The 20,438-nt window shown below is 38.0% G+C and overlaps 1 protein-coding gene across 5 annotated transcripts in view; it reads right to left on the reverse strand.

Moving 5' to 3' along the window:
* The window catches only part of LOC114642999 (ubiquitin-conjugating enzyme E2 Q1), a 252,422-nt gene extending 239,891 nt beyond the window's left edge, over positions 1-12,531 (reverse strand). For 3 of the 5 annotated variants that reach the window (XM_051923255.1, XM_051923253.1, XM_051923254.1), the window contains exons 1-2: positions 12,132-12,530; positions 10,780-10,884 (exon numbers count right to left, since the gene is read on the reverse strand). In XM_051923255.1, coding sequence (XP_051779215.1) covers positions 10,780-10,884; positions 12,132-12,290 — 264 coding nt within the window. In that variant the 5' untranslated portion in view covers positions 12,291-12,530. Of the gene's footprint in view, positions 1-10,779; positions 10,885-12,131 lie in introns of all 5 variants that reach the window. The other 2 variants (XM_051923256.1, XM_051923252.1) reach the window with 1 other exon arrangement.
* Positions 12,532-20,438: the final 7,907 nt, after the last annotated feature.

Here is a 20,438-nt window from a genome sequence, read left to right on the forward strand (position 1 = left end):
AGGGACAAGCTCTTTGATGGCTCGTATTTCGAATTTTGGCTCGTAACTCAAGACAAAAAAATCGACCTAGTGACGGCTCGTATCTCAAAAATCTCGTATATTGGGGCACTCGTATCTCAAGGTATCACTGTACCTCCCAGCACTAACATATATACACACATACATATACATATGTGCATCTCAATAAATCAGAATAATATCGAAAAGTTTATTTTAGTAATTCAATTCAAAAAGTGAAACTCGTATTATATAGGATTCATTACAAAGAGAGTGACATTTCTTTTCGGTGTCCTGATTATGGCATATAGCCAATGAAAACTGAAAATTCAGTATCTCAGAAATTAAAAATATTAAATAAGACCAATAAAAAAATTATATATTTTTAATACAGAAATGCTGGCCTCAGTACCCACTCAGTAGGCGGTCAGGCTCTTTTTGCATGAATTACTGCAGCAATGTGGCGTGGCATGGAGGCTATCAGCCTGTGGCACTGCTGAGGTGTTATGGAAGCCCAGGATGCTTTGATAGCGGCCTTCAGCTCGTCTGCATTTTTGGGTCTGGTGTCTCATCTCTCTCTATGGGGTTCAGGTCAGGCGAGTTTGCTGGTCAATCAAGCACAGTGATACCATGGTCATTAAAACAGATACTGGTACTTTTGGCAGTGTGGGCAGGTGCCAGGTCCTGCTGGAAAATGAAATCAGCATCTCAATAAAGTTTGTCAGCAGAAGGAAGCTTGAAGTGCTCTAAAATTTCCTGGTAGACGGCTGCGCTGACTTTGGACTTGATAAAATACAGGAGACCAACACCAGAAGATGACATGGCTCCCCTCACTAACTGGAAACTTCACACTGGACGTCAAGCAACTTGGATTCTGTGCCTCTCCACTCTTCCTCCAGACTCTGGGACATGATTTACAAATGAGATGCAAAATTTACTTTCATATGAAAAGAGGACTTTGGATTACTGAGCAACAGTCCAGTCCGTTTTCTCCTTAGCCCAGGTAAGATGCTTCTGACGTCGTCTCTGGTTCATGAGTGGCTTGACAAAAGGAATGCGACAGTTTACACCTTGTGAATCTCCCCCAAATTCTTGAATGGGCTGTGCTTCATAATCCTCTCAAGGCTGTGGTTATCCCTGTTGGTTTTGCACCTTATTTTGCCACATTTTTTCCTTCAACTTTTCATTAATATGCTTGGATACAGCACTCTGAACAACCAGCTTCTTTAGCAATGACCTCTTGTGGCTTACCCTCCTTACTGTCTTCTGGACAACTGTCAAATCAGCCGTCTTCCCCATGATTGTGTGGCCTACTGAACCAGACTGAGAGACCATTTAAAGGCTAAGGAAACCTTTGCAGGTGTTTTGTGTTAATTAGCTGAGTGGAGTGTGACACCACTCCGAAGATACTGAATTTTGGGTTGTCATTAGCTATAAGCCATAATCAGCAAAATGAAAAGAAACACTTAGATTAATTACACACAAAGTGATATATTTCATGTACGAGTTTCACTTTTTGAATTGAATTACTGAAATAAACTTTGATGATAATTTATTGAGATTCACCTGTGTGTGTATATACATACATACATATTCATTCTATGACACTAAAACAAAAATTCAAACATACAGCTGGAATTGATAAATTCAAGTGTAATTCCAAATATTTCCATTTAAACAATCTCTTCAAGGGCGGCACGGTGGCGCAGTGGGTAGCGCTGCAGCCTCGCAGTTGGGAGACCTGGGGACCCGGGTTTGCTTCGCGGGCCCTCCCTGCGTGGAGTTTGCATGTTCTCCCCGTGTCTGCGTGGGTTTCCTCCGGGCGCTCCGGTTTCCTCCCACAGTCCAAAGACATGCTGGTTAGGTGGATTGGCGATTCTAAATTGGCCCTAGTGTGTGCTTGGTGTGTGGGTGTGTTTGTGTGTGTCCTGCGGTGGGTTGGCACCCTGCCCAGGATTGGTTCCTGCCTTGTGCCCTGTGTTGGCTGGGATTGGCTCCGGCAGACCCCCCGTGACCCTGTGTTCGGATTCAGCGGGTTGGAAAATGGATGGATGGATGGATGGACAATCTCTTCAAAGCTGTTTTTGTAACAACATGCTTTAAATTCTGGTTTGTCAGAGAATCGTTCTGTTAAGTGTAACATTTGTTACTGTAAGGCTTAACTGGATCATTAACTAGATCAAGCAAAATATTACTGAAGAGTAGATAGATAGATAGATAGATAGATACTTTATTAATCCCAATGGGAAATTCACAATAATATTAATATTACTATTAATATTACTTAATTACTATTAATTAATTAATAGTAATATTACTATTAATATAGTAATATTTAACAGAACAGTCAAATGAATTCAAATATTAAAATGTCACAGACTCAAGTTGTTTTATTATTCCAAATCTGTCCCCTTTTTTTCCACATTTGACTCAACTTTAAAGCTTCCAGTATAAAATCAAACTTGTCAGTTTTACATTAATCCTTAATTTCAAAACAGACATTGTGTTAGTGTTTTCAAGATTTCTTATATGAGTGATCAGATTATTTTGTTGCTTAGGCCTGTGTACGAATTCAGAATTAGAAAATTAACTGGACTGTTGTTCCCTGTACTGTGAGATAGTATGTTGAAGAATGTAATGCTATTAAAATATATGACGTGTAATTTTATTTGTGGGTTATACTAATGAACATTGATTTTCTTCTCAAAATCAAAAATAAAGAAATTCAGGGCCTGCAGATTTGTATATACCATTGAAGTATGCTCTTTTGCTTGTACTGCTACCTGTATGTTTTGGAAATTGTGTTTCTATTAACAAAGTACATGTCATATTAATAGAGAGGAAGCACAGCAACACTATATAAATTTTATTTTGGTGCTAACAAATGGAGCATCTGATCTCATCGGTGGTGTATAGAAGTCAAATAGCCACTTTATTTGAATCTTGTCTCTACATTTATTTGCCACTACTGACATTAGCGCTAGTCCTTACATATCACTCACTCCTATATGCATAACTGTGGAAGACCAAGGCTGTGACCAAGTATTGCTTATGTCAGTTAGAATGAATGCAAAGCCACTTCACTTATTGGGTCAGTGTAGGACACTGTATTAAAAAGTGAATAATCTTACAATGTTCTCTTACAAATGTTAAAACAAAGCAAATTATTATGCCTCATCAGATTAGTAACCTTATTTTACTCTTGGAACATGCACAAGTCTGTTTCTGAACTAACTCCTTATTGGGATAAAAGTGGGAATAACGGCCGCTTGTATGTGTGGGTTTTGCCTTTCTATTTTTAAATAAATACAATTCCTGAATTGTACATGGAAATTCTCCTGGTTCGAACAAAAAGACAAGGCAATATAAAAATATTTATTATTATTTTTAGTGATGTCATGATACTGGAATTTTTGTATTAGGTATCAATACCAAAGAAATGTTGCGATATTTGATTATTTGATACTATAGCAAAAATAGAAATTTAAAATACCTCCATTATTTGAAGTGAGCAATGTTGTGCCTTTATTCTGTAATACAAAATATATAAATACTAACAGTAACACGAGGTTTAAAATCCTGGTACATTTATCAAGTAGTTACCCAACTATCATTTAAGTATTACAAGTGCTGGCATTCATAAATATCAAAATACAATATAGGTCTTGAACTTTAGTGTGTGGCTGAGATAAGGATTCCCCTCCAGTGTAACAAAAGGGGGGTGGGGGGTTTATAATCTTGGGGTAATATCAGAACAGGGTTTATAAAGAATGGCATCATAAACTACCCGAAGTGTCTTAATTGTAAACTCTAAACTTTTTCCAACCTATTTGACCTAATAACTAAGATACTGCTTAAAATACACACCAAATACAAAAATTCAAACATACTGATGATTTCCAAGACAATTTATAATATTTCCATTTAAACAAACATTTTAAAGATGTTTCTGTAACAATGTGCTTTTAAAGTCTGGTATGTGAGAGAACTAATTGTATAAAGGGGTAAAAGTGCTAATAACACGGCCATGTCCATGTTTATTGCCTGTTTAATCCCACGCGAACACAATTTCCAGACATTACATCAAAATGTGTTTATGGGGATGCTGCAGCATCACCATTGTGAGCCATTTGTATTCATTTTTTATGTAATATCGTGCATTTCAGGGTAATTTATCTATTTGAAATTATGTACAAGGGCAGTACCAACTATCTCAGAAATACCAACAATGTGCTTGGCCAAAAATATCACTTCAAGAAATCCAACAAATCAACAAACCAATTAAAAGGACAGTAATAAAACAAACCTGAGTTCCATTATACATTATAAACAATGTTGCACATCCCCTCTCTGACACACTAACACGGAGTAATTTTAGCCAATGAATTATTCAGCAGAGTGTGGCAAGAAATGATACTGGGGCCACTTTATACCAGCAGCATTTGTCTGCATGCCTCACTGTGATTGTAACTGTCAAGTTCTATGTTTTCTTTCGTTTTGATTCTCCTTTTTAGTCATTTTGGTGTTTGTTCAGACCACAGTAATGTATGTACTGTATATATATTGAGTTCTGTAAAAAGCTAAATATTGCCTTGAGGACAAATGAGGTTCTACTATTAAGCCCTTCCAGACACGAATTCCGCCTGTTTTCATTACAACAGGTGGTGTTGTCATCACCAACTTGAACCATTTTCATATGTATTTTTTCTCACAATTCTCTCAATGTATTATTGTACCTTCCAAAGTACTTTGTCTACTTGCAGTCACACAAGTACTGTAGGGTTGTCAATAGTATCCAAATATCATTAAGTATCGATTTAAACATTTTAAAATTACTTCACTACTCATTTTTCATGGTACTGATTGCACAAACAAAATTACGAATGCACTTCCAGTTCACCATGGCTCGTGTTGTAGCCCTATTACTATCTACTCACAGTTGTTAATAAAATGAAATTACAACTACATTTGGGTTTTCAGCAATACACAACTGAAAAAGAGGGCACATGGAGGGGCATCTGGAAATATTTGTGTTGTGACAAACGAAGACAGTAAACCAGAAGATACTCTCTCAATGTTCTTGCGATTCTTAAACCCTCACCACAAAGACTGCTGCCGTAGTGTTTCTTTTGTTACGCGAGACTTTAAAATTATACTTAATATTTACAATAAAAGGCAACAAAGCTGCAAGAAGTAGGGAACTGAAGGTGCTGCTACACCACTTTCGGTTAATACTAAGAATTAATGTGGCCAGACTTATGCATGAGCTAACCTAAGCTGCACCCCAGGACATAGTGAGCTACTTGGGATACAAATTTTACTTGAATAAAAAAAAAAATCCCTTTTCCATAGAAATATTCCATCCTCTAGACTGATGGTGTCCTCTTTCACCTCATTATTGTTATTCCCAAAGATAGTTTGTTCAATGCTCGACACTGATATGCATACTTGTCCCCTTCCCAAATTAAGTTGTCTCCCATGCACAGCAGCTCTTGATGGTGCTTGTGGCAGCAGGAGGGTGGAAAGTGGGCTGCCACAACACAAAGCATGTTAAGAAGAAAGTCATTTGTTGTAAGGACTGTTATTTAGAAACAGACAGTAACTGCGATATACAGTAGACTCCAGTTCTAATGGTAGTGAAGCACACAATGGTGATGACTTTGCTTAACACTAGAATTACCAGAGCCTACGAAAAAACTCGTAGATCTGTTCCACCTTAAATCGCTTCACACTTCATCAGCGTCTTTTGTCCTGTAAATGTGTCGATAAGCAGCAAGCAGTCAGCTATCACATCCCCCACCGGCACAGTTTTCTCAGCTCAAATCTGTTTACCTGCGTGTCAGTAGCTTGCAGTTGTATAGAGTGAGAAGTCAAGCAAAATGACACCTTTTATAAATACTATATCGTTATTTGGAACAGATGCATTTCATGTGTGTTTTGTGTCTACAACGATCTATGTAAACACATTGTTAAAACAGAAATGTTTATCATGTTTTAGTAATAATTGGCAAAATGTAGACATGAAGTTTATAATGTGTGAAGCCTAAAGTCCAAATATCAAAACGAAATACATGTGTTCTAAATAACAATAGTACTTATAAAAGGTGTCATTTTGCTTGACTTCTCACTCTATACAACTCCAAGCAACAGACACGCAGGTAAACAGATTTGAGCTGAGAAAATTGTGCGGCAGTGGTGGATGTGATGATAAGCAGCAAGCAGCCTACTAACACATTTAGAGGACAAAAGACACTGATGGAGAAGTGTGAAGCGATTTAAGGTGGGATGGATCTACGAGTTTTTTGGTAGGCTCTGGTAATTCTAGTGTTAAGTGAAACTCTGATGCCATTGCTGAATGGGCATGTAAATATTACACATGCACTGCATAGTCAATAGCTAAACAAAGTTTGAGAAATACTGGCCTACACCACAGTTAGTCCATATACTGAAAGCAAAATTCAGGCTGCTCAAAAGGTCTGATGTCATGACGAACTGCTGGCTTTCTTTGTACTCCGTGTCAAGAAGAGCAGCAAAGAGAAAAACATCAGGGAAAGACTGATATTCTGCAAATGGTACAGGGATTGGACTGCTAAGGACTGGGGTAAAGTCATTTTCTCTGACAAATCCACTTTCCGATTGTTTGGGGCATCAAGAAAAAAAGATTGTCCGGAGAAGAAAAGGTGAGCACTACCATCAGTTCTGTGTCATGCCAACAGTAAAGCATCCTGAGACCATTTATGTGTGTGGTTGTTTCTCAGCCAACAGAGTGGACTCACTCACAATTTTGCGTATGAACACAGCCATGAATAAAGAATGACTCACAATTTTGCGTAAGAACACAGCCATGAATAAAGAATGGTATCAAAACATCCTCTGAGAACAACTTCTCCCATCCATCCAAAAAGAGTTTGGTGATGAACAATGCCTTTTCCAGCATGATGGAGCTCCGTGCCATAAGGCAAAAGTGATAACCAAGTGGCCAGGGAAACAAAACATTGAAATTCTGCGTCCATGGCCAGAATACTCCTCAGACCTTAATCCCATTGAGAACTTGTGGTCATTCCTCAAGAGGCAAGTAGACAAACAAAAAACACAAATTCTGACAGACTCCAAGCATTGATTATGCAAGAATGGGCTGCATCAGTCAGGATGTGGCCCAGAAACTGATTGACAGCATGTCTGGGCAAATTGCAGAGGTCTGGGCCAACAATGCAAATAGTGACTCTGTACAAAACTTAATGTAATTGTCAATAAAAGCCTTTACACGCATTTCATAAGTTTCAAATTATACTTCAGTATGCCGTAGAAACATCTGACAAAAAGATCTAAAAACACTGAGGCAGCAAACTTTGTGAAAACCAACATTTGTGTCATTCTCAAAACTTTTGGCCAAGACTGTACATGGGAATTCATAGCACTATTTCATCCTTACAACATCACAAACTGATTACCTTTTTAACAAGGATGGGATTAATCCATAACTGCCTAAAATTCTTTGTGCGGCCACGGCATTTCACACAAAGTGTCTGTTTTTTTCTCTCTAACACTCGATGCCACTTAACGCTGGAAATCGCCTTCAGTGTGCCCGCAGTCTCAGTCGTCAGCTGTAGTGTGTTAACTAGGCTGCAGTTCTATGTAAGTTGCATTTTTTGTACAAATTTATTTTATTCAAGTTTTAAAGTTTTTAAGCCACAAAGTAAAGTTTATCATGAGTGGGAAGTGGGAGAGTGTTGTTATGCCCTTAAAGACGAAGTGGTATGTAATTAAGCGCTTGGATAAGGGAGAAAAAAAAAAAAAAAGTGGCTAGTGACTTGGGTGTTGGTGAAGTGACAGTAGGTGACTGGAAGAAAAAGAGGGGTAATTGAAAAATGGTGTTTAGAAAAAGTCAGTAAGATGTGAAAATACAGAAAGAAAAACAATGAAGAAAGGAGGTTTTGAAAAAACGCACAAGCACTGTTTTTTTGGTTTAGTCAGATGAGAGAAAAAGATAGACCAATTTCTGGACCGATATTACAAGCTAAAGCTTTAGAATTTTATAAGCATTTCAAAGGGAAAGAAGAATTCACAGCTAGTGCTGGTTGGTTGGACCGGTGGCAAAAAGGTTTGGAGTTAGACAGTTAAACATTACTGGGAAGAAACTGTCAGCTTGTACTGAGGAAATAGAAGGTGAATAGAAAAATTCAGGTTAATAGGAAATAGACGGAAATAGAAGCTAAAGTGGCAAAGAATAAAGAGGAAGAAGATTTAGGTATGGATCAAACTTATAACTGTGATGAAATGGGCATAAATTATAACCAAAACACTTGCAGCGAGAGAAGAAAAATCAATACCTGGGTACAAGCGAAGCAAGGAAAGAGACACAGTATTGGCCTGTTCAAATGCATCATGTAGGCATAAATTTAAATTAACTCTCATAGGAAAATCAAAGAAACCCAGAGGCTTAAAAAAATTTAATTTAAATAATCTGCCAGTTAACTATAGAAACCAAAGAAGTGCATGGTTGGATGCAATTTTGTTTAAAAAATGGTTTCATGAAAACTTTGTTCCAAGTGTAAAATTTTCTGAAATAGAAAAAACTTCCACAGAAAGCACTCTGAATACTAGACAATGCTCCATCCCATCAAAACGAAAGCGAACTAGTTTTAGGTGACATCAGGGCTCAATGTCACTACATTTATTCAGCCAAGGTGATCAAGATCAAGGTGTACTAGAGACTATGAGACAAAACAATAGATGGCAACTTTTAAAAAAATCTTCTGGAAGACCTTGAGAATAGCAAAAGTGTTACTGAGAGTGTTAAAAAAATAAACAAAAGATCTTATTTACAGGATGGTGAAAGCATGGGACGATTTATGCTCGCACATAAGCCTTCCTATTATCAGAGTTTGATTATCCGAGGTGGCCTCAGTCCACATTACCTCGGATAATCGAGACTGTACTGTATTTAACACATTGACAGACTCAGAAAGGTCATTTGGCAATAAAGCAATACAGACATTGTGCAACATGTGGGCACTACTGAACACCAGATAAAATTTATTGTAAGTTTGAAAAAGAAGAAAAAAGCCTGCAAACTGAAAAAATAAAAATTAAGCCGAGGTATTTGTATTTTTAACTTCATTTTTTTTTTTTTTAAGTAAAATAAATTAAACGGTGTCCGTTACTGCAGTAAAAGAAACTCATTTCACATCCATTTACCGTAGGCCTAAGTGGATCATTTATGCATAATGTATCGTCTTTGAAATTGGCAGAAATCCCTTACAATTTTTTTTCCTGCAGTCTTGCAAGGCACTATACCTTTTCGTGCTCAAATGCATAAACAGTGGCACTACTCCTTCACAGCTTACATACTTCCAACACTGCTTAGGTGTATGTATTTAGGCTCATTTGCAGCATAAAATAGCAAGTCTCTTGGAAGAGCACATTGACATGTTTGTCTATCACAGACATTGCAGTTTATTTACACAAAAACCCAACATTCATGATTTGCATTTAAGCAAAGCCTTTCAGTGTGTTAGTGGTCCATGCATTACTTTTTTCAGGAATTGTTTTTTTCTGGAAAGTTTACTTAATGTTTGCTTTAATAGTTTTAGGTATAATGCTTACAAAAAACTGCAATAGATATTCAATCAACAATTAATGACATTTGTAACATTTCACTGTACTTGTTTCCAATGAAAGAGATATATATATATATATATATATATATATATATACACACACACATACATACATATACACACATACATACATATACACACACTCACACATTATATTTCCACATATACATATATATATTATATATACACACACGCATATACACATACATAGATACACATTCACACCGTTTGAATGGAGTATAACTAGTTTGTTTCCATTAATATCATTTGAAAGCAACAGTTATTAGTCACAAGGGGAAATCAGCTAGCCAGAGGTAGTAAATTGTATGCCTTTTACAAACACATTTTTATAGGATGCAAAATATTGTCTACTTATCGTCAAACAAAATTCCAGAAAACATCAAGATAACATTTTTTGTTAAATCAACAGAAATCAAAAATCTCGGTTAAATGAAACAGGGTTATCATATGGGGGGGGGGGCAAACAATTTTTGAAGGATACAGAAATAAGTGCTGAACCAAAAACAATACGCTTGGAAACTTAACAAATCAAACATGATCAACTTGTCTGAAAAAGAGGTAATTTTACTGTGAATAGGTTTACACGGACACCGATAGACACCTAGCTAAAATCAACTTTTCTCAACTTTATGAATAGAACAAAATCAGAATATGAAAACTCAAAAGCAAATTTTTGACCCCATCACCCAACTTGCATATACTGTACATGGAAGTAAAATTCATAAAAATAAAAACCTGTTAGCATGACTTTTAAAAGGACAATTCTGTTAACATTCTTTAAACAATTTCACCACTTTTCCCTTAACAAAAAATTGTCATGTGGATTGTGGCTTAAAATCTGAAAACAAAATGTAGTTTTTAATGGGCTTTCCTCATAAGCCCATTCACAGCTACAATAGGTTTAGGTCACTCAAAAGATCCATGTTTGTTGTTAGGAGGCTTACAAGTCTTTTTCCAAGACATATGTGAATGCGAAATAAACCAATTTAAAGATGTGAACCCACATAGAGAACATATTTCATTAAACTTTTTTAAAATGGCAAACATGAAGTAATTATTTCATGGTGTTAAAAAATTGAAATACTTCAATTATTCTTTATGAGAAGGTAGCACAGTATATTTTGTTTAATCAAAAGCTTACCAATGTGTTCCCCTTCTTAATATCTGCCAGTCTTTCCAAAACAGATGCCAAGCTGGGGTCATCAGAGTCCACAAACCATATTGGGGGCACATTAGGGTAAGATTCCTAAAGAGTTAATAAAACAATTATGAGTAATTTAAAAGTAAACATCAAACTATAACTTTACTTACTATATATACATACTAGTAAGTTATAATAAAACCCATCTTACTAAAATATCTTTGCCACAAGTAAACTGATGCAGTTTCACTTTCAGTTATTTATGATCGCCTTAATATTAAAATAGCTAATCCAAGAATTTAGAATATACTGGTGTGTATGTTCGTCAAGCTCATACATATCGTATATTTTAACTTCTTGTGTTTACTGAATAAAACTGGTATCAGAATTAAACGATCGGGAAGTCACGTACTGGTGGGAAAACACACACAAGATCTTTTAAAATGCGGCTGAGGTGAGCAGCACATACAGTCATTTAAGCTAGACCTAGACGGCAGTACATACGTGAATTCATGACAGCAACTGCATCATCATATTAACCACACTAATCCCCCAAATCATTGTGGTTCCCCGCAACACAAAATTATAAAATACAAACAGCAAACAAGCTCCAAGAACCTGAACTAGCAACATAAGGGGATATCGTACGTGAGCAGAAAAACCGTCTTACAGGTAAAACGAGGACTAGAAAGTAATCTAAATTCTGCAGCCGAAGTTCACAACATTGTTTTCTTATTAAAAACGTATTTTAAGGGCTGTGTTTACAAAATAAAAGTGCCCACAGTTAAGTTGAAGTGTTGTTACAAAGCAAAACCTAAAACCCATACAAGCTTGATTTATTAAAAATACCATACTTTTTAAAAGTTAATTACAATCTTTATTCCTCCACTGATGGATACAACAACCAAATTACATTTTGGTAAACGAAGTGTTTTGAAAAACAAAAATGCAGCGCTCTTTACCCACCACAACTACCCCTACTGCAATACTGTGGCATTCCATACCTTGCCACAATTATTCAAGAGAGCCACAACGGCCTCCCAACTAACGAAGAGAACACCTTTACGAATCTTGACCAAAACTCCAGAACTACAACACTTGGCAAAAGTCATCTCGACCAGCAAAACTCACTCCGGCCTAATCTTACGCAAATAACACTTGATGCGAACACTATGCTTGGGCAACCTTTACAGGTACAGATTAAAATCCTCGGTATTTTGGCCACGAACATCTACTTGTGGACATCCCATCCCCGCTCAGAATACAGCGCCTAGGACGGGCCGACCTAAAGCTGTACGGCAAACGCAAGCTATGTTCTTCCTGAGCAGCTCCCGCACGGGCCTGGGTCTTACCGTAATATTACAGTGCACCCGGACTGTGCCACCCGCTTCGGTGATGCATTCGCAGGTCAACTCGTCCACACGGGCACTAATGATACGCAGACGCTCATGCGTCTGGTCGAATATGGACTCGAGCAGTCGAAGCTCGCGTCGCAGGGAGCCGCCGGACATGGTCACTCGCTGGCCCTCCAGGGCGGCGGGTTTCTGGCTCCGGCCGGGCCAGGGGTCCTTGGAGAGACGGTGCTTTTATTCAAGAAGTCAACTTAACCCCCAGTCTTCTTCGGGCCTGGTTATTTTTTCTACAACTCCGTCCGCTTTATTTCCTCCTTCTGTGTTTTTGTTTCTTCCCGACGGAAACTTCCTGCAGCTCCTCAAGATGGCGGATTTCGGCCTTCTCAAAACATCGTGAGAATTGGGTGGGCTCGTGAAGAAGAGAAGGCGGGGCGTATGTATGGGGCGGAGTGTAACTGGTGTCACGTGACATGACCCCCCTTTATTTATTCCCACAAAATAAAAAGGTTTCCCTCTTGAAAAGAGTTAAAACAATACGCCATCAATTTTTGATAAACTTTTAATGGTACCTTTATGTGTACTCTAAAGTAAGTTTTTATTATAAGATAAATCATTTAATTTTATCTTTTTTATGTTTTTTATGTTTTTATGTTTTATCAGTGTTAAATATATCGAATTATTTTCAGTTCTATGGATTTTGAAAAGATTTGCTAGAAAGTGATCCAACAAGCACAGAAAGACAAATCATAAAAAAGGATAATGTGTCCTGTAGAAATCATGCTTGATGAATAAGTAATAGTAGTAATGGTAGTTGTAGATGATAATAATAGGACTTTATTTGTCCCAAAGAGGAAATTTGGCTTTTTACAGACGATTTTTAAATAAATAAATACATAAATAGGTAGATAAGTAAGTGAATAACTAAATATACACACATACTTTGGTCTGAACATACACTGGATGACTATAAAGCAAGAAAATGGAAAATTTTTGACTTGGCTGTCACAGTCACAGTGAGACATTATGCAAACGTATTGATGTTGGTATAAAGGAGCCCCAGTAGCATTTTTGACACACTTCTGCTAAATAATTAATTGGCTGAAAGTACTCAGTGTTAGTGTATCAGAGAGAGGATGTGCAGGATTGTTCAGAATGGCACTCAGTTTTGTTTTAATTCTCTCCTTCACTATTACCTCCAGGGTGTCCAGAGTGCGTCCCAAAACTGAGCTTGCCCTTTAAATTATCTTATTGATTAAGTGGGCCTCCATTGAAGTGATGTTACCAGCCCAGCACGCCAAAACATAGAAAATCACACTGGCCATAGAAGATGTGAAAGATGTTACTTTGAACATTAAAGGAACACAGTCTCCTAAGTAAAAGAGCCTGCTCTGCCCCTTCTTAAATAAGATCCTCTGTGTTCTTAGACCAGTCCAGCCTGTCATTAATATGGACGCCCAAAGTACTTGTAGCAGTAACCACCTCTACATCCACTCCTTAAATAGTGACCCAACATAGAGGGTCTTTGGTGCAGCGAAAATCATTAACCAGTTCCTTTGTTTTGTTGATGTTAAGATCCAAACAGTTTTTTTTTGCACCAAAGACAAAGTTTTCCACCTTACTCCTTCACTCTGCTTCATCCACTTTATCAATACACCCCATAAGTGCAGAATCATCTGAGAATTGCTGCAAGCTACATGACCTGGTGTTATATTTATAGTCTGATGTGTACAGAGTGAAGACAAAAAGGAGTCAGGACTGTTCCTTGTGGTTCTCCAGTATTACTCACATCCATATCAGAGACACAGTCCTTGAGTCTCATAAATTGTGGTCTGCCCGACAGACAGTCCTTTATCTAGGATATCATAGGCTCATCCACCTGCATATCTCTTTATTTTACCCCTTAATAGGGATGGCTGGATGGTATTGAAGGCACTGGAGAAATCATAAAACATAATCTTTACAGCACTGCCAGCTTTCTCCAGGTGAGAATAAGCCTTGTGAAGCAGATAAATAATTACATCCACCACAAAAATCTTTGTCCAATAGGCAAACTGTAGGGGGTCTAGGTGGTCTATCAAAAGAGAAATATAGTCCAGGACCAGTCTCTCAAATGTCTTCCTGATGTGAGACGTAAGTGCCACTGGTCTGTAGTCATTAGGTAAAGAGGTGCCTGCCTTCTCTTGAACAGGAACAATGCAGGTTCTGTTCAATAGCAGTTACACTTTCTAAAGCTTTATGGACAGACTGAACAGGTGACAGAGGACACCACAAGGTGAGGACTTCATCTTGTCCCACAGCTTTTCCTGTGTGTAATTTCTTCAGTCGTCTCCTTACTTGGTCTTCAGTAATGGACAGTCCATACTGATGATCAGAGGTGGACTTGTAACTGGCAATTCCAATTGACATGGTAGGTGTTGTTGATGTATTAGGGATGGTGTGGTGAGACTGGTCATTGCAAGAAGGTGGAAATGAGAAGGAATATCTATATACTCGCGTATAAGTTGGATCTTGAAACCCGAAAAATCAATTATAAAATCAGACCCCGACTTATACTCCTGTTCAAAAATGCGACACTTACATTTTTTTTTACATCTTCTTGCTTCCTCCAATCTCTCACCAGTTTCTCAGACACATCGGATTTTGTTGCAGCAAGCAGCGCAGTTACCAATTTCTTTTGCCACTTCAACAACTTTTAATTTAAAACCAGCTACGATATTTAAAAATTAGCCTCCTTGTCACTGGATTTGAACGCACTCTTTTTCTCATTCAGGAGACCATTTAGTTCCTTAGTAATCCAGGGCTTGTTGTTTGAAAAGTAACATACTGTCTTTGTGGGAACCACTTTGTTGACACAGAAGTTAATATAGTCTGTGATGCAGTGACAGAGACCCTCAATATTGTCCCCATGTGACTCACACATCATTTCCCATTTTGTCATTTGGAAGCAGTCATTCAGAGTCTTTTCAGCTTCCAACTCCTCTCTGTTCTAGTGGTAACGGTTTGCTATCTAATAACAGGCTTGTCACTGAATCAGGTTGTGGTCAGATTTGCTTAACGTAGCCAGTAGATTACACTTAAAGGCATCTTAAAAATTTGAGTACAGCAGGTCCAACTTGTTATTTCTTTGAGTGGAACTGGTCACAAACTGATTGAAATTTGTCATTGTTTATTCCAAAATCACATGGTTGAAATTACACTTATTGAAATTTGTCATTGTTTATTTGTCATTGTTTATTCCAAAATCACATGGTTGAAATTACACATATTGAAATTTGTCATTGTTTATTCCAAAATCACATGGTTGAAATTACACATATCACACAAATCACACTGCAGGGTTGGAGTGAGTCATCATTAAAGTGTTGGTGACAGAATAAATAATTTCAATTTCTAGGTTCCCCTTTGAAGAGGAAGGAATATAAACATTCATAAGGATGATGTAATTTATCTCTGTGGCCAAATAACAAGAATGATTTTCGACAGCCATAATTTCAATGTCTGAGTTACAAATTATAGTTTTAACTGTGAATTCTCCCTTTAACACCATTCTTCATTCACATAGATGACCAGTCCCTCTCCTATCTTTTTTCTACACTGCACTGGGTCTCTGCTCAATTAAGATGAAATCTATCCAGCATTAAAACTGGGTCAGGTATATGAGGCTTAAGCCAGCTCTCTGTGAAGCACAATATGCCATCGTACTTACTTCATACGTACTTACTCCATGGCTGCCTATCAGTGCAGACAGTTCATCCATCTTATTTGACAGCTATCGACCATTTCCCATTACAATAGATGGTAGACCAGTGCTGAAACGTTTTCTTCGTGTTTTTATTCTTGTGCCGGCACACTGCCCTCACCGTCTGTGGACAAACAGGTCCTGTGGTAAAGTGAAACTGAGCTGCTTAGGTGCTCAGGATAACAGTGCAAGTAGCTGATTATGGCAGTATTTAAAACTACCTACTTTCATTTTCTCAGCGTCTCTTAACGGTTTCAGTTGTTGCAGACATAAAGCAGCCTTTGGGTCCTCTTTGCAACTCCAAGCAAGTTCGCAGCCCGTTTGAAGTGCAGTTATGACAAGCTGGCATCTGGGTTTGCATGCACTGGAGTTTTTCGGTAAATTTAAAATACATTTAAAATCCATTTATTCAATTTCTAATAGCTACTATCAGTGACAAGCCAGATCAATTCTAATTTTAAATAAGACTAGTGACAAGTAAACAAGTTCATGAAAAAAAGAAAAACAGTGAGAAATGCATAGCTTCTGTAAAAAGGCTGCTTCTTGTACAACGCCCAGAAGCAGATAGACAGCCATTTTCTGGTTAGCAAAGTAGGCCACAAGAACAGAATTTTCTGTCCAATTGATCACCTTTGTGATTTTCACTGTTTTGTTTGTCTTATTTCAATCACAATTGGCTACTTGACAAGTTTTTTTTCCATAAACATGGTAACGGAAGCTTAAGTGACAATGAGTGAGGGCCACCTAGTAATAATAATTAATTATGTTTATATTGCATTTTCTAACCTACTCAATGCACTATATGGATGGTGGGGAACCACTCCAACCACCACCAGTATGTAGCATCTGCCTTGCTGATAGCATCTACCTTGCTGATGCAATGACATCTATTCTTATGCCAGTATGCTCACCACACATTAGCTATTGAGTGGAGAAAGAGTGAGAGATATTTGGCCAGTAAGGGACAGTCCTTTGAATAGAGGGACACAATGACCAGTCTACATTAGGCAATTTAACCAGGACATTGGGAAACACCATCCTATTTTGGAAAGATGTCCAGGGATCATTTATGACCAAAGATTGTCAGGACCTTGGTTTTACATCTTATCTGAAGGACGGAATTGATTTTATAGTATAGTGTCCCTATCACTGCACTGGAGCATTAGGATTCCTACATTGACCATGGAGTAATTGCCTCCTGCTGACCTCACCAACATCTCTTCCAGTAGCAACCAAAGCTTTTCCAAGATGGTCTTCCATTCAAGTACTGGCTGGGTGCAAACATGCTGCTTAGCTTCAAGTGGACTACCTGTTCTGAAGTTCTACACATTCACATTTATCATTGTACCAGAGCATTTTGATGTTACTAATTATATATTTAAGCCATCCATATTCTGAAGCCATGTAGTCTAATTAAGGGTTATCGGGGCAGCCCTGAGTACAATGCAAAAACCAGGCCTAGATAGGCTATAAGTTTATCACAGGGTACACATACACACTCACATTCTCTTACAATGGGCCAGTATGGAGTAGCCAATTCATCTAACCTGCACATATTTTGGATTTTAGAGGAAAGCTGGACTAGGTGTAGAAAAATCCATGGACACATGAGAATAATGTGCAAGCTCAACATCAACCATAACTAGTTTCCTTTTTACTTTTGTCAAAGGTTTATTCCACTGCTTCTCAATTGAGATGTAAACTTACAACCTTGGCATTTCAAGGGCTGTTTGCTTTCTTGACTGCATGCTCTGAAGTATTAATCTGTCTACAAATATGATTTACACCAAACCATTATGGCAAGACCTTATCAACCTCAAAACTCTCTATTATGCTAAACCACAGAAGGACCTCAATGTACTCCCTTTTTCAGCCATCCCATTCTATAATATAAACCTGTGACTTTAGCAAGTCTTTTGACCTCCTGTACTTTAAAGCCAAGCAATAATCCTTCTAACCTGAAGGAATACTTACATTGTTGTGTGCAGGTCTTGTAGTTTTAATGTATCTGTTTCACACAGCATAGACTAAGCTGTTTCCTCAGATATAAAGAATGTATCATCTGTTACACCAAGGTTGGCCTTTACAAAGTTTAAAAACTTACACTTATTATGTTGTTTCATTGTATCTTAAAATTTCTTGATATAGCACTACATTCACCAGTTAATGGAGGGCTTGCCATTTTTTCATTACACATGATAGGAATTGAGTGTAGTTTTAAATAGACATTGATGATAGTCCAACTTTGTTAGTACAGTGAGGAGTTCCCTCTTGCTTAAGTGCACTTCATGATGCTTAATTATATAATTAATTTAAAATGTTGTGTAGCACCATAAAGACAGAAGAGAACTGCAACATTGTCTCCTTGGATGTTAAAACCTTGTCCCATTTCTCACTGAACAAGTCACTAGGTTCAACTGTGTGGAAAAATAATTTTAGGGTAACATAGCATTCATCTTAACAGAGGAGGGGACCCTGGCGCACGCATGCTGTTGCCGCTCCTCCTTGTTAAACAACACTTTTCGTAAAATTTGTCTTAATCCTGCACTTTTTTACTCTTGTTTTATTTCTTTATTGTATGTATAGTTCATGGATGCAGGTGACTTGAATTGTATGGATTTGTATTAATTTTTACGGACTTTATGGACTTTACCTTGACTGAGAACAACTGAATTTGTGGATCACGGAATGACAGCTACAAACATTTCTTTGTACCTGACGATCCAGGAGCCTCGGATGATCTGTCTCCTTGATTATAGTTGCTATGCTGGTCTGCTTTTGATTCATTTTATTGTGCTTTATGACTAAGAACTGATCTGATGTTCACACTGCCTGGCTTGTGGCTCTGGGGTGATCACGCCTGTAATACCCAGCGTTACTTGTTTGTGGCTATATGTTGGAACCTCCAAATCCTGCTACCTCCTCCTGCTATGCTTTCCGCTAATCTGCGCTACCACACACCCGCCCGTCTCACTGGCTCCGCTGTGCTGTGTTGCTTTTCCACTGCTATCAGATAAGTATTTCTCACTATCATGCTAAAATACTCTCACGACAAACTCCTTCATATTAAACAGTTTGTCCAGAGCAAATGGTCTGACTGGAATATCCTAAAAGACACCGGTATTTTGCAGCGCCCGAAATATGTACATCGCGGGTCAGGTCACCCGCCACCACCGGGCTGCGAATGAAAAGATCACAGGCAGCATTTGCTCAGGAATACGCCATCCTACTCATGGCCCTGGAAATAGAAGTGTCAGTGTGCCAAATTTACAGTATGTGAAAATAAACTCCAGTCACGGTTTTCTGTGCAAAAAGAAGCCTCATTAACTAATATTGCATTGTTTAATTTGAGATCTCTTAATGGCAAAGCATTGGTGCTGTCAGAATTCATCATTGATACCAAACTTGATATGCTGTGTTTAACGGAGTCTTGGCAAAAACCAAATGAATTTACGTCTCTCACAGAGGCGATACATCCTGCTTACACTTTCCTCACAGAGCCACGTAGCTCAAGATAAGGGGGAGGACTTGCAGTAATTGTCAGAGTGGAGTTAAACATCAAAAGAATCCCAATTGATTGTCCATTGTCTTTCGAGTGTCTGGCTCTTAAACTAATAATGGAATCAGCTCCTGTCTTACTCATTGTTTTTTATCATCCTCCAAAATACAATGCATCTTTCTTATCTGATCTGACTGAACTATTAACCCACTTAAGTTCCTTTTCCCAGAGAGTCATTCTTCTTGGTAATTTCAACATCCATATTGACATCCCCACATCTAAAATGAGAAATGAATTCCTATCCTTACTGGACTGTTTTAACTTGACACAACATGTTGATTTTCCCACCCACTCTGGTGGTCATATATTGGATCTGATCTGTACATCTGGACTATCTGTTGCCAACACTTACAGCACTGATTTGGGACTCTCTGACCATAAAGCAGTGCTTTTCACTGTATCATTACCTCTCCCTCCTCTTACCTGTAAAAGACAAATTTCTTACAGAAACCTTAAAAATATCTGTCCTTCTATCCTTTCTGGATCCATTTCTGATATTTTACTGTCTTCAGCTGTTCCATCAACACTCGATAGTCTTGTTGACCACTATAACACAGCCCTTCATTCAGCATTAGATAAAACAGCTCCTTTAAAACATAAGGAGGTTTCATATAAGCATTCAGCTCTTTGGTATAATTCAGAATTGCGATCTATGAAAGCAGCTGGCCGACGCCTTGAGAGAATGTCATGTAAGTCTGGCCTCACCGTGCACATCCAGGCTTTCTCTGACCACTAAAGAGCTTACAGAGAAGCACTAACTGCTGCCAAGAACACCCATTATGGCAGAATAATAGAAAGTGGCCATGATAACCCAAGGGTTTTGTTCTCTGTAGTTAATAAACTAATCCAACCCACATCTGGCCCAACTACTTCTTCTACTGAAGTCTATGAGAAATTCCTTCACTTTTTCCATAACAAAATTAAAGATTAAATAATTCAGCTAACATAAATAGGCTACATCATCTGTTTATATGTTTCCCTGTTTTCCCACTCCATCCAGCTCCTTCTC

The sequence above is a fragment of the Erpetoichthys calabaricus genome, chromosome 2, assembly GCF_900747795.2.
Source record: "Erpetoichthys calabaricus chromosome 2, fErpCal1.3, whole genome shotgun sequence".
Classification (NCBI taxonomy): domain Eukaryota; kingdom Metazoa; phylum Chordata; class Cladistia; order Polypteriformes; family Polypteridae; genus Erpetoichthys; species Erpetoichthys calabaricus.